Source organism: Stylophora pistillata, chromosome 10 (genome assembly GCF_964205215.1).
Source record: "Stylophora pistillata chromosome 10, jaStyPist1.2, whole genome shotgun sequence".
Classification (NCBI taxonomy): Eukaryota; Metazoa; Cnidaria; class Anthozoa; order Scleractinia; family Pocilloporidae; genus Stylophora; species Stylophora pistillata.
In genome coordinates, this window is record NC_142528.1 from 27,424,136 (window position 1) to 27,437,627 (window position 13,492).

At 38.6% G+C, this 13,492-nt stretch overlaps 1 protein-coding gene across 1 annotated transcript in view; it reads left to right on the forward strand.

Annotated features, from left to right (window-relative positions):
• LOC111323304 (uncharacterized) overlaps window positions 1-11,794 on the forward strand; it is a 33,270-nt gene extending 21,476 nt beyond the window's left edge. Inside the window, exon 10 of the mRNA XM_088735247.1 lies at window positions 10,716-11,794. Within this exon, the coding sequence (XP_088591373.1) occupies window positions 10,716-10,803 (88 nt within the window). The 3' untranslated portion in view covers window positions 10,804-11,794. The remainder of the gene's footprint in view (window positions 1-10,715) is intronic.
• The last annotated feature ends 1,698 nt before the right edge of the window (window positions 11,795-13,492 follow it).

Genomic DNA, 13,492 nt, shown 5'->3' on the forward strand with positions numbered 1-13,492 from the left:
CGATTACAAAAGCTGACGTTTCGAGCGTTAACCCTTCATCGGAGCCATTCGCTCCGACGAAGGGCTAACGCTCGAAACGTCAGCTTTTGTAATCGTTACGGTGCCCAATTTACCATTTCAACTTTGTTGATATATCCAAATTATTTCGTTACTCCCACCGACGCAGCCCCAAACAGTTTATTTCGAAACTATCAGCCTTTATTTTTTTTATTTATGCCGAGGATTGCATGTTACAGCAAGGCAATCAACGACAGCAATATGAAGTATTTGCTCTAGGAATAAACATGTTTACGGTTCGCTTTCGCGCTGACTAAATGATATGTTTTTCTGTAGGACCCTGTAGGAAATTTGTCCATCAAATTCTTTATTTTATGACAGTCGTTCCTTCCCGAATTTTGTCATTTTGACTTATGCGCCACGGGAGCTACATGAGTCAGGCGCTCGAAAAGTAGGTATTTCATGTTTAGCTGTCACGTGATGACACTTGTCACCTGTAATGTTTCCATATGTCAATTTTCCCAGAAATATGTAACCTGTCTGTTTCCATGGCGATTTTTCCACGATCTGAAATCTTCTGGACGGGTCTGTCAAAATTTCCCTGGAAATACGTAATTTCTCTGTTTCCATGGCGATTTTTCCCACGGCCTGAGATCTTATTTCTTCTGCACTTACTCACTCCCTAATTTGCACGAGTGCAGCTAGTGAGCAACACGTAGACTTAGGTGTTTAGCGTGCGTGGTGAATAAAATTGGTTTTCGATGAACATGATGAATTGTACCGCAACAAACTAGTTTGGAGTGTATTATGCGGCACCGCAAGCGGAGTTATGGCTGCATGGCTTGTCTTCAAATTTTTGGAGAGTAAAAGATCTGCAGGATCGAACCGAGCGGGCGAGAAGATCAGACAAGTCACAGACAAACGGGATGATGTGAATCACCTTGCGGGTAAGCTGCCTGAAGAAGATGACGAAAGACCGGAGAATAGGGCTGAAGAACACGAAGAGAGGCATTTTTAAGGTCGGTGTTCAAATTATTATTTCATTTGAAGTGTTTCGATCATCCTTTCATAAACGCCATTTCAGACATTTCTTTTTTATTGGTTTATTTTAGTTTTGGATAGTAGTTTTTGACGCCTGCGACTTTCCGACCACTTCCTACATGCAAATTTTAATTACGTCTAAAGAAGTCTTAAATACATACTTTTCGCAAAGTGAGGAGCGTATCTAAATAAAAATAAGAAACGTCTAAGAGCAACATCAAAAACTACCCTCCTAAACTAAAATAAACCAATAAAAATATTCTACTGAGGTCGTGAGAATTGTTTTTGTGGAACCCAATAACAACAGTGTTGGTAAATAACAATAGTGTAGGAGCATACATTAAATCATCCGTAACTCTGTGGTCGTGTGATTTGTTTTAGGGGAACTAAATAACAATGGTGTAGGAGCATACATTAAATCATCCGTAACTCTGTGGTCGGAGGATTTGTTTTAGTGGAACTAAATAATAATAGTGTTGGAGCATACATTAAATCGTCATCCGTAACTCTGTGGTCATGTGATTTGTTTTAGTGAAACTAAATAACAATAGTGTAGGAGCATACATTAAATCATCCGTAACTCTGTGGTCGTGTGATTTGTTTTAGGGGAACTAAATAACAATAGTGTAGGAGCATACATTAAATCATCCATAACTCTGTGGTCGGGTGATTTGTTTTAGTGGAACTAAATAGCAATAGTGTTGGAGCATACATTAAATCATCCGTAACTCTGTGGTCGTGTGATTTGTTTTAGTGGAACTAAATAACAATAGTGTAGGAGCATCATTAAATCATCCGTAACTCTGTGGTCGGATGATTTCTTTTAGTGGAACTAAATAACAATAGTGTTGGAGCATACATTAAATCGTCATCCGTAACTCTGTGGTCATGTGATTTGTTTTAGTGGAACTAATTGACAATAGTGTAGGAGCATTCATTAAATCATCCGTAACTCTGTGGTCGGGTGATTTGTTTTAGTGGAACTAAATAGCAATAGTGTTGGAGCATACATTAAATCGTCATCCGTAACTCTGTGGTCGTGTGATTTGTTTTAGTGGAACTAAATAGCAATAGTGTTGGAGCATACATTAAATCGTCATCCGTAACTCTGTGGTCGTGTGATTTGTTTGAGTGGAACTCAATAACAATAGTGTAGGAGCATACATTAAATCATCCGTAGCTCTTTGGTCGTTTGATTTGTTATATAGGAAAGAAGCTAGAGTTGCCCTCGGCTATCGCCTCGGGCAACTCTTACGCTGCTTTCGTGCTCTCCAAACTTCCCGCGTGCTCCATAACTCGATAGTGCACGCTAAAGCATAAACCAATTGTTAAATAGTGTAGGAGCATACATAAAATCATCCGTTGAAATCATACATTAAAACTTCCCGCGTGCTCCATAACTCGATAGTGCACGCTAAAGCATGAACCAATTGTTAATTAGTGTAGGAGCATACATTAAATCATCCATTGAAATCATACATTAAAACTTTCCACGCGCTCCATAACTCGATAGTGCACGCTAAAGCATGAACCAATTGTTAAATAGTATAGGAGCATACATAAAATCATCCATCATCCATCTTGCTGACCTATAATTTATAATTTATTTTCATTTAATACTGATGTCAACTGGCTGCCTGGCTCCGCTAGCCCCTATAGTTATTCCAGGCAGCCAATAACAATAGATCGGCTATTCTTTTCCATTGCCATAACCTGCGCCATTGTTGGCGTCATTTCCATGATCAATAAGGTTATAGCCAATGGAGAAGTGTGTTCGATTTTTTAATTACATCAAGTTATAGCCACTGGCGATAAAGTAACAATCTTTATCAATGATTGTTGATCGTTTGTGAGTGGTCAACGACCGTTAGTTGGCTATCAAAGCGTGAAATGTTTTGTTGTCGTTTTGATTTTATTTATTTTATTTTTTTAAGATTTTTAAACCTCATCTGTAGTTTAAATTTTGTCGACTGAATCGGAGTAAATATTAAAGAAGATCGTATTGTTCGCGTTTGATTTGTTTGGTTCGACCAAATGGAATAAACTGCGCACTATAAATTATCTCACCCAGGAAAAAGAAAAAGAAACAGATTCCACACAATTATGGTTATGTAGTGGATTATTCGCTTATTACTCTGATCTTGAAGATGGCGGTATCATTACTTAAAATTAGACATCCAAATAGGACATGAGGAGGTCTAGACGGTGTTGGCGTGATTTCCATACTGAGAAACAATATGCAAATGCATAAGAAAGGGGAATCCCCCGTAAAGAATATGCAATAAAGAGAATGTTGTATCCGACACATTTGTTCCCTCGAATCAAATGACCATTTATGTAACTTTATAATGATCCAATTGTTTCCGCTGGAATTTGACCGCTTTTCACTTGGTCTAATTATGGAGTTTATTTTTACTTACGCTTTTTGACACTAACATGATCATCATTTCATCTTGTGTAATCAATCGTCCGTAACCTTCTTGAGTGAGTGACTGGGGCTTCATGCCATAATCACCTTGGCTTTAGGTAAAACGTATAATTTGCAGTGATCGTCAAGCCCATTAGGGGCAAATAAAAAAGGTACTAGATTAAATAAAGAACGATAAACGTGACATATGTCCATCGGGATAGATTCTTGTCGTAGTGCTGTTTTCGGGGCTATGTCCGTTATGTGACATTTCAAACCAGTCAACACCTTTTAATTCCATTTATAAACAGTTTTGTTTACTAAAACGAAAAACAATTCATGAGCACTTTCTGTGTGCAACAAGAAATCGTGTTTCGGATAAAGCGCATCAGGTTACCTGTTTGGTGATTGCAATGTGATATTCCAGATTCCTTGATGATCTCCCCCTGTTCATGGTTCGTATGTGTACATGGTCGCAGCAGATGGAATCTTCAAACGAGGTTCATTCGATAGCCCTGCTAGAGATGTTTTCTTGGGAAGACTTTTTGTGTAGTGCACTCTTTGGGGTATTTGTCGGAGGCGTTGTGACATTCCTGATCTTGAAGCTGTGGAAAAGTAAAGAAAGAATGGCAGACAGAGGAAGAAGACGACTGAGTGGCTGTAATTATCCGCCTGGGAAGCAGCCTGTAGAAAATGACGAGAGACGTACGAAGACACCTCAAGAACACGAGGAGAGGTTTAATTGAAATGTGAGTACAGCTTTTTCTCTGAAAAATAAGTTTCTCAACATTTTGGCCGCCAAGTAAATATCAGTTGATGTAGAAAGTGAATACCGGTACGTTCTGATTTGGAATAGGTATTATTATAATTAAAAGGCGGGGTTTGGCTAGTAAAATTATAATTTCCTTATGGTCATGAATTTCCTATAACCTCAAACTCCCAGAATCTGGTTGTTAATTCTCCCCTAAAGCTGCTACACATTTCCTTATAAATGAATTAGGAGAATTTGGTGTGAGATCAAGAAAACGAACTCTTTTTGACAATCTCGTTCCCAAGGTCTCTCATCTTCTCGCCCCTTCTCTTCTTTCGCTCCAGAGGGCGGGAAGATGAGAGACCCTGGGAACGAAGTTACTCTTTGTGATAGTTTTAACTATTCTCATAATCTGTTTGCTTTATAATGTATCAATATTATAGCGAGAGGTTACATTTTAATCACTTCTGATAGTTCAGCTGGTACAGCAAGGGTACGGTACCACAAGACTAAAATATGTGACGTCATTTCTATTCATAATTTTTGCTTAGGAATTAAGTTTTACATTTAGGAATGTTTTGATATCGCATGACAATGAAAAAAACAAGAAACACAGAATTCCTGAAGCGCAAAACCATATCATATGATAATGAAAAAAACAAGAAACACAGAATTCCTGAAGCGCAAAACCATATCATATGACAATGAAAAAAACAAGAAACACAGAATTCCTGAAGCGCAAAACCATATCATATGACAATGAAAAAAACAATAAGTAATATAGAATTGCTGAAGCCGAAGGGTAAAACCGTATTTCCTTCTGTCAGGTGTCATTGTCGCATCTTTATCTGCATGATCGAAATACGCCTCGGTGCAGGTTAAACCTACCCTGTAAACAGTGCACTCGCGTGGGTGTAATTCGTCAGTAAAGTCTCCAAACATGTTCGAAATTCTTCCGATAATCCTGCCAAAGATGGAAGAAATTTTTTGCAATGGGGCTTTTCTTGGTGTAGTCGTGATAATCCTGTTCTTGAAGCTGTGGAAGAGTAAAGAAAGAATGACAGAGAGAGGAAGAAGAAGACTAAGTGGCTGTAATAATCCGCCCGAGAAGCAGCCTGTAGAAAATGACGAGAGACGCGAAAAGACGCCTCAAGAACACGAGGAGAAGTTTTAATTAAAATGTGAGTACGAATTTATACAGTTTACTTACACGAATTTATTTAGTTTCTCAACATTTTGGCCGCCTAGTAAATATCGATTGGAAATTGTAAACCGGTATATTCTGACGTAGAAATGATAATAACAGAAGTAAAAAGCGGGGTTTGGAAACAGTAAAACTATCATTTCTTTTTGGTTATGAATTTCCTACGACCTCGAACTCCCAGAATCTGATTGTTTATATTCTCCCCTAAAGTTGCTACGCATTTTCTTGTATATTAGTTAGGAGAATTTGGTGTTGTATTCTCATTACCTGTTGGATACTGTATGAAAGTATGACAACTAGAGAGTTCGGATCTGTTACGTCATTTCCGTTCTTAATTTTTGCTTGCGAATCAAGTTTTGCATACGGGAATGTTTTGATATCAAGTGACAAAAAGCTAAAAAGAAATTTAGAGTGAGGGATTGCTTGCTGAAGCGCTGAACCGTGATGACGTCATTCCCGTGCAGAGCTTTTGTTTCTAAAGCACAGTGTTTGACATTCAACAGTGTAAGGAGTATGTCATGTGTGAATTAGGAATAACATTGGTAATTTTATATTTTTGCTTCATTCGACAGAAACCGGAAGCGCTGTGATCCAATTTTCTGGCATTTCTACAAGCTGTTTTAACGTACAGGAATAAAGCCATAAACTGTAAATCTGTGATTTAACTCGTTTGCAATAGGGCACGATTGACTTGTTGTTATTTAGATTGAACTGAAAGTATCAATCGCGAATATGTTTTTTTTTAAATATGAAATTAGGAGTTTTTCTTCTATCTTATTGTAATTTGTTACTATTTGATTCAAAATTGACTTCTTTTCGTTTAAAGGACTTGTGAACTTTAAGTTACATTCGTGTCGCTCTAGAATGATAAATGGACGTGTGTGACTTGAAATAATCTTAGTTACAATGAAATATATGAAGTTCATATATTTTGTACTGCGGTATTAGATACATATGATGCACGATCCTCGCAGTAGACAGCGCTATTTAAGCAATAGCGAAAATCAGACCTGAAAAAGATCAGGCCTGTAAGGGATTCGAACCACTGACCTCTGCGATACTAGTGCAGTGCTCTACCAATTGAGCTAACAAGCCAACTGGGAGCAGGCCGTTAAGTTGATTCGTAATAAACCCGTGAAAGTGATAAATGAGATTCAATGAAATATATGAAGTTTATATATTTTGTACTGCGGCATTAGATACATATGATGCACGATCCTCGCAGTAGATAGCGCTATTTAAGCAATAGCGAAAATCAGCCTGCTCCCAGTTGGCTTGTTAGCTCAATTGGTAGAGCGCTGCACTAGTATCGCAGAGGTCAGTGGTTCGAATCCCGTACAGGCCTGATTTTTTTCAGGTCTGATTTTCGCTATTGCTTAAATAGCGCTATCTACTGCGAGGATCGTGCATCATATGTAATAATCTTAGTCTGGACAACTTTCCCCGAAGCCTAAAGACCGATCCGTGGCAATTTTTTGGAATGACAAGCAGTGGTCGTTGTTTTCAGCGAGTTATTAATAAGAAGTTCTATTTCAAAGAGTTTACAAGAATGCCAAAAGATGCGTAACCTGAAAATGCCCTGTATTGTTCCCTTAACGATTGAGAACGAACGGTAAACAAACGATTGCGTGACTTTCAAATCGACATTTCATTATGCAAATAATTTTGTGTGTAATTTCGGGGATTCCCCTATCTTTACACGACGTCAAGTCTCACTTGTGATCTGTCCATTTCCATTCGTCTGCGGCGCAGAATTGAACCAAAGTAAAAGTACGACTTGATACGAAATGTACCAAGTATACTGGTCATACACGAGTTGCTGAAAGGATTAATGAAAATGTCTTTTAGGAGAAGATTTTTTTTATAGTAACTTGTTGCATGCGTGTACACAGAAACAAACTTTGCGATTGAACTGGCAGAAAAAAAGCTTCGTTACGTTCGTCGCCGGTGCTAACCCCTGCCCGTTAATGCCATTGAGCGGGTCCTTGCAAAGAACTGAGACTTAAGGTATGGTTGCATGGAAGCTCAGAGTCACCTGAGGTGTAGTTACAGCTTTTAAAAATTATTAAAAGGTGGCGCATTCAGTTAATTTTCTTAAACTGTTTCGAAGTGAAATTAAGTTACTGTTCGTTTTTACACGAGCGTGAGACAAAGACAAATTCTGTGTCTCGCCCCACGAGGAATCCAACTGTCTTTACCGTCGATCTTAACCATCGAATGCTATGCCACAGAGCTGCAGAAAACTCGATGGTGAGCGGAACCCAAACTAGGTTCATTTCTGATATCAAGTGAGGGTCTTAGACATTCCGTTACTTGTGTGAATGTACTTTTACCGTGGTAATTTTTTATGGCTGAGCTATTTTGGAAAGAGCTTGAGAGCTGATAACAAGAATTTTCGATTTTTACACATATTGTCATTTCTGAAACGAAAAATGTACTCTGATACTTACGTACAAAGTTTCCGAGCATCGACTCACCGAACGGGTTCAACTTTGCGTTCAGTGATACATCCACAAGCGACCAGAATACAAACACAGAACGTTACGCTGTTTTAGGAGAGTAGATGATATAACTACCGCAGTGTTCAGTACTGTTTGACATCACAGCAGCCATATCGTTTACTTTTAAAAACAGTTAAACTTTGGTGGCCATATCTGTATTCTCGGAATTAGAACTATTTTCTTTTGTAAACGTATGCGCGGAGATGAGGCCATGAAAACTGAGTAAACTGATAAACGAGGGGAAGTTACTCTCAAGAACGATTGTGGCTCCCGTGTTGGAAAGATAGGAAAGCATCACCCATCAGGCCACCGACACAGTGTAACTTGTGTTGGACACGAGACTAACGGAGAATATGCGAATCCTTATTCGTGAAACTTTAGCAAGAAATTTTTAAGGGTGGTACCTCTATTATATTTGGAAAATAGATTCAAGCCACCAGATTATTTCTTAATAACTCTAGCGACAGAGGTTAGCGATCTTAGAACTAAACGCCAACAGTATTCGACAACGTACGTCCTATCCACTCGGGATGTTGGGAGAACAAGAAAAAAGTTTTTAAATCACGAGCCGGAGGCAAGTGATTTACACAATTTTCGAATAATTACACGGCTAAACCGATAGAAATTTGAGACTATTGCATTCATAAAATACACTTAATACAAAACACAGTATGTTTCATTTTTCTCTGGGTTTGCCAGTGCAATAAGCGATAGGGTTTTGATCCATCAGGGCGCTCGAAGTGTCTCAGGTTTTTGTTGTTGTTGTTGTTTTTGTTGCCCTGTGTGTGAACGCGTTTGGGTCCGCAGTTTGTACAACAGTGCCAAATGCTCTGAAATCTCACCAAAATTAACCACCTGTAAATATTGTTAAAGCAGCAATTAACCCTTTTAAAAACACCCATGAGTGACCAAGACAGAATTTCTCCTTACTATATCCATACAATATCAAGCAGACAAGTAATAGGAATATTTAACAATTACTCGCCGAAGGCGAGGTGAATATCGTCGAATAATCCCCAAGACGAAGTCGTGGGGATTATTCGACTTTATTATCCAACTACACCTAGACGAGTACGAATAACGCCATAGACGAGTACAAATATCACGCGGTATTTGTACTCGTCTATTGTAGTACCGGTTAAACAGGTTTTCTCACATCGCGCAAGCGAAGAATTGGATTGTAGTTACGTAAAAGAAAAGTGGCGGACAATTTGAATCATATTTCCGACGACGAAGAGTCAGAATGACTGGAAAATATAGATCCAAGTCCATCTGATGAATCGAACGAAGAAAAACAGCTTGATGACCAGAAAATTTCTTCATTTAATGAAGAAAATATACACAGCAACACAACAACGCGCCAATTCCGTTCCGCTTCGCATACTTCTGTCACGCACTCCCCGTAACTAAATATCCGCGAAATTCGCCCGCACTGAAATAACAGTTGGGCGCGTTGAATAATAAATAACTTATTAGACGTTTTGTTGTGTAGTATCGCTGAGTATTTTTACTCGTTATTTCTATTTTGACTCGCCCTTCGGGCTCGTCAAAATACGACAACTCGTAAAAATTTTCAACGATACTACACAACAAAACGTCTAATAAGATATATATATTAACCGAACCTGAGGCGAATAATTGTTTTAGTATAATTTCAGAGCTGAACAACAGAAAAATTTCTAAAATCATAACTTTTTTAGTAAAATTTATTAACATTTTATTTTAACATTTTATATAAACCGCGTGGAACGGTTTATATAGCGTCAGGAGCCCATGGGCTCCTAATGGCGTCATATGAGGAACCGCTCGACCAATCAGATTGCTGGAAACTCTTTGCTCAGCTCTCAAATTATATTAAAAAAAAAATATCAATTAGATGATCCAAAACCAATTTCTCCCAACTAACCTGATAGGAATTGTATGGCAAACAGTAAGGAGAATTGCTACTGAGATCTTGGCAGTGAAAGAGATCAAAGAATTACATATCCGTTTTGTTTCCCTTTACAGGAGCTTCGTGAACTTGTTGGAATCCATCACGAAGTTCAGCTTCTCTGTCTTGAGTTGCGCGTGAAATGGTTTGTCGGCCAAAGGCTGGTGCCTTTATTGGAAAAGATGGATCCATTGGACAGGTGAGACACAAAATCGTAAAGTCAAATATCGTTTTCATTTTCATCAAGTATCGACGTAAATTCTTCGATAAAGTTTGCTTCAAAAGGCAGGATAATTCTGTTGAAAGTTATTTGTTAAAATGAGATAACGGTTTCAAGTTCTAAAACTGAAAGGTCGAAGAGAGGCAACGAAGTTATCGCCGGATTTGTGTAGTTTAGATCACTGTCATATTTCGACCATCAAGCACTTTTCAGAAAATAAAGAGAATCTGTAAGTTTGTACGGTGCGCAAAGTTTAAACTCAAAACCGGTAAAAAACGCCATACGCGTTTGTTTTTCGTTTAGATTACTAAAAATGTCCTTTGTAATTGATAGATTTCAATGTTTAAACTGAGAAAAATAGATAAATAGATAGTCAGATAAATGAATGAAATATAAATAGATAAAAAATGTATAGTGCGACTTATGGAAAGATACCCCTGAGCTGCGTGGCACTTAGTAGGGAGGTGTTCGGTAAGCATGAGCAGAAAGGTGCCATGATCTGGATAATGGTTTCGAAAGATTTGGGCCCGGCCTTTCATTCCTGAAAAGAAAGCTTGTTGAATAATAATTGTTAACCAAATAAGTTGAAATGACCTTCATTTCAGCTCAATGCGACATCGAAATCAATCTTTTTCTTTTCTTTTCCTTACCCTTTTCTTCTCAGTGAATTCCTTCGTTTGTATCGTGTGGTTCATGGTCTTCCTTGTGGAGGTGGCAAAGTTTTTCCAGCCATGGTCCTCGATAATATCTGATGGCTTAAGCTAAGTTTCATCAAACTGCTCTCTTCGCAGCAAATCCGGATAACTGCTAGTCTAGGCCTATCGTCTGCTCGTCTTGGGCTATCTCATTGGCAGCGAGATAGTCACTCCAGCAGAGTTTGTGACTTTTCTGTGGCTATATTCTTGATAAATTACTGCATCAACAGGTTGATAGTTCCATTCGCGACTTGTACTTTGTAGAGGATCTTAGCCAAAAGATTCCACCGTAAATTTAAGTTCTTCTTGGTTGTAATGCTCTGTCACGACTCGCGTTAAATGGTACACAATATGACCAAAGACCCCAATTGCTATTCATTGCGTTCTTGTTCGACAGACAATGATCAGAAAGGCAGAATATGTTTACCTTCGCATTCGTGCCGAATAAATGATATTTATTTTTGTAGAGAATTTGTCCATCAAATTCTTTATTTTTTTTGTAGTCGTTCCTTCCTGAATGTTCGCGGAAAGAACGAGGCAAAAGAATCGATTGTACTTTGATCGTTCATTAACTCTACGATCGAGTTAATCGTTTGTATGCAAATTTTTACGGAAAATTAAAATGTAGATTGTGCTTCAGGGCGAAGAATCTGCTTTTAAGCGTAACAGCTCTCTGACATTTAAAACATCCGTGGCTGTGATGCACAACTGATGCCATTTGTCACAGAATACGAAAACACGATGTAGCTTGCTCGTTGTTTTGGTAGTAAGTTTAACTGTGCGGAGACCAAGGAACTGAAAGTGCCAGCCTGTAAATTATAGAGCCGTCGCTTCAGCCGTTTCGCTGGCGTGATCATATCAAATACATGTACTTTCAGTCATGTGAAGTTATCCAAGTGCTTGCTACAAAACTAAAAAAAGGGAAATAAATTTCTCCGTAGGGCGCTAAGTTTTGGAGAGACTTTTACATCAGCAAAGGGCTTGATGATAGCGAAGTAATTTTTTTTTTTACTCAATCCGAAACGTCATTAAAAATTGACAAATTCTGGTTTTGTCTTTGTGTAATGTTTTGTCAATTTCCCCGGAAATACGTAACCCATCTGTTTCCATGGTGATTTTTCCCACGGTCTGAAATCTTGTTCTGGACTGGTCAGTCAATTTCCCCGGAAATACGTAACCTGTCTGTCATGCCCTAAAGTTTCCTAACGTATCTGCTTCTAAAGATCAGTGAAAGGTGTGAGTGGAGCGTGGTAAATAGAATTGATTTTCGAAGAACCTGAAATGTCCTTCCGCAAAGTTCTTCAGAGTTTATTAATCGGTACCATCAGCGGAGTTATCTCAGCTGGGATTGTCAAATGTTTGGAGAATAAAGGATATGGCCCGAAAGGGATGCAAAAGGAGATCAGAGAGGCGAAAGACGGACGCCGGAATGAGAATCAAGGTCGGTGTACAATTGTTTATTTCATTTGTAATGTTTTCATCATCTTTTGATAGACGCCAACATTTCACGCATTTTAAATTTCAGTTTTAGTTAGTAGTTTGTAATGTGGTTCGTCAGTGTTTCTTCGTGTATATATTGATACATTGAGATCTTCAGTCCCTAAATATGCAAGTGAGTTGCGGTGCACAACTTGGGCTAGCCAACTCTCAGCCGTTTTTAGTCTCGTCACGCAACGCTCCTCCCCAGAAACAAAATAATTTGGATATATCAACGAAGTTGAAATGGTAAATTGGCCACCGTAACGATCACAAAAGCTGACGTTTCGAGCGTTAGCCCTTCGTCGGAGGCGAAGAATGATGATGATACGTATAATGCACTGAAAATTTGAATACGCATCATATCCATGAGGCACTGAAAATGTGAAAATGGGGGAATAATGATATTGAATATATCTTGTGCTCTGATTGGTCACATAAGAAACAATACATATGATGCACGATCCTCGCAGTAGACAGCGCTATTTAAGCAATAGCGAAAATCAGACCTGAAAAAAATCAGGCCTGTACGGGATTCGAACCACTGACCTCTGCGATACTAGTGTAGCGCTCTACCAATTGAGCTAACAAGCCAACTGGGAGCAGGCCGTTAAGTTGATTCGTAATAAACCCGTGAAAGTGATTAATGAGATACAATGAAATATATGAAGTTCATATATTTTGTACTGCGGTATTATAAAGATACATATGATGCACGATCCTCGCAGTAGACAGCGCTATTTAAGCAAAAGCGAAAATTTTTCAAGTCTGATTTTCGCTCTTGAAAACTGAGATCACTGAGATTGTTAGCACCAATCACGAAGCATTGTATCTCATGAGAAACAATCTCAGTGATCTCATTGGTGCAAAGACAACAAAGGGCATCCGTAAAACTGAGATCGTGTGCTTTGTCTCTCGTGGAAACCAGTAACAATAGTGTTGAACCAGTGCACACCAAATTTGCAGTCGTAACACTGAGATCGTGGTTCGTTTCCTTTTCATTTTTTTCCATTAGAGCGACGGTGATCGCATGTGGTTATTTTAGTGGATTAGCAAGGGCCGTACACAAAAACAACCGCAATCGGAAATAATGGATTTTGATTTCGGTGTTGTAATTGTAAAGCATCTGATAAATCAGCGGCCTGAACACGTAACTGGTTAAGGTACCAAAACCCTAGTGAGGACATTTTTGTCTTTAATTCAACAGATAGAAAGAGCTGTTAAAGATGAACGTATACCGTTGCTGACTGATTTGCTGTGTGAACTTTAT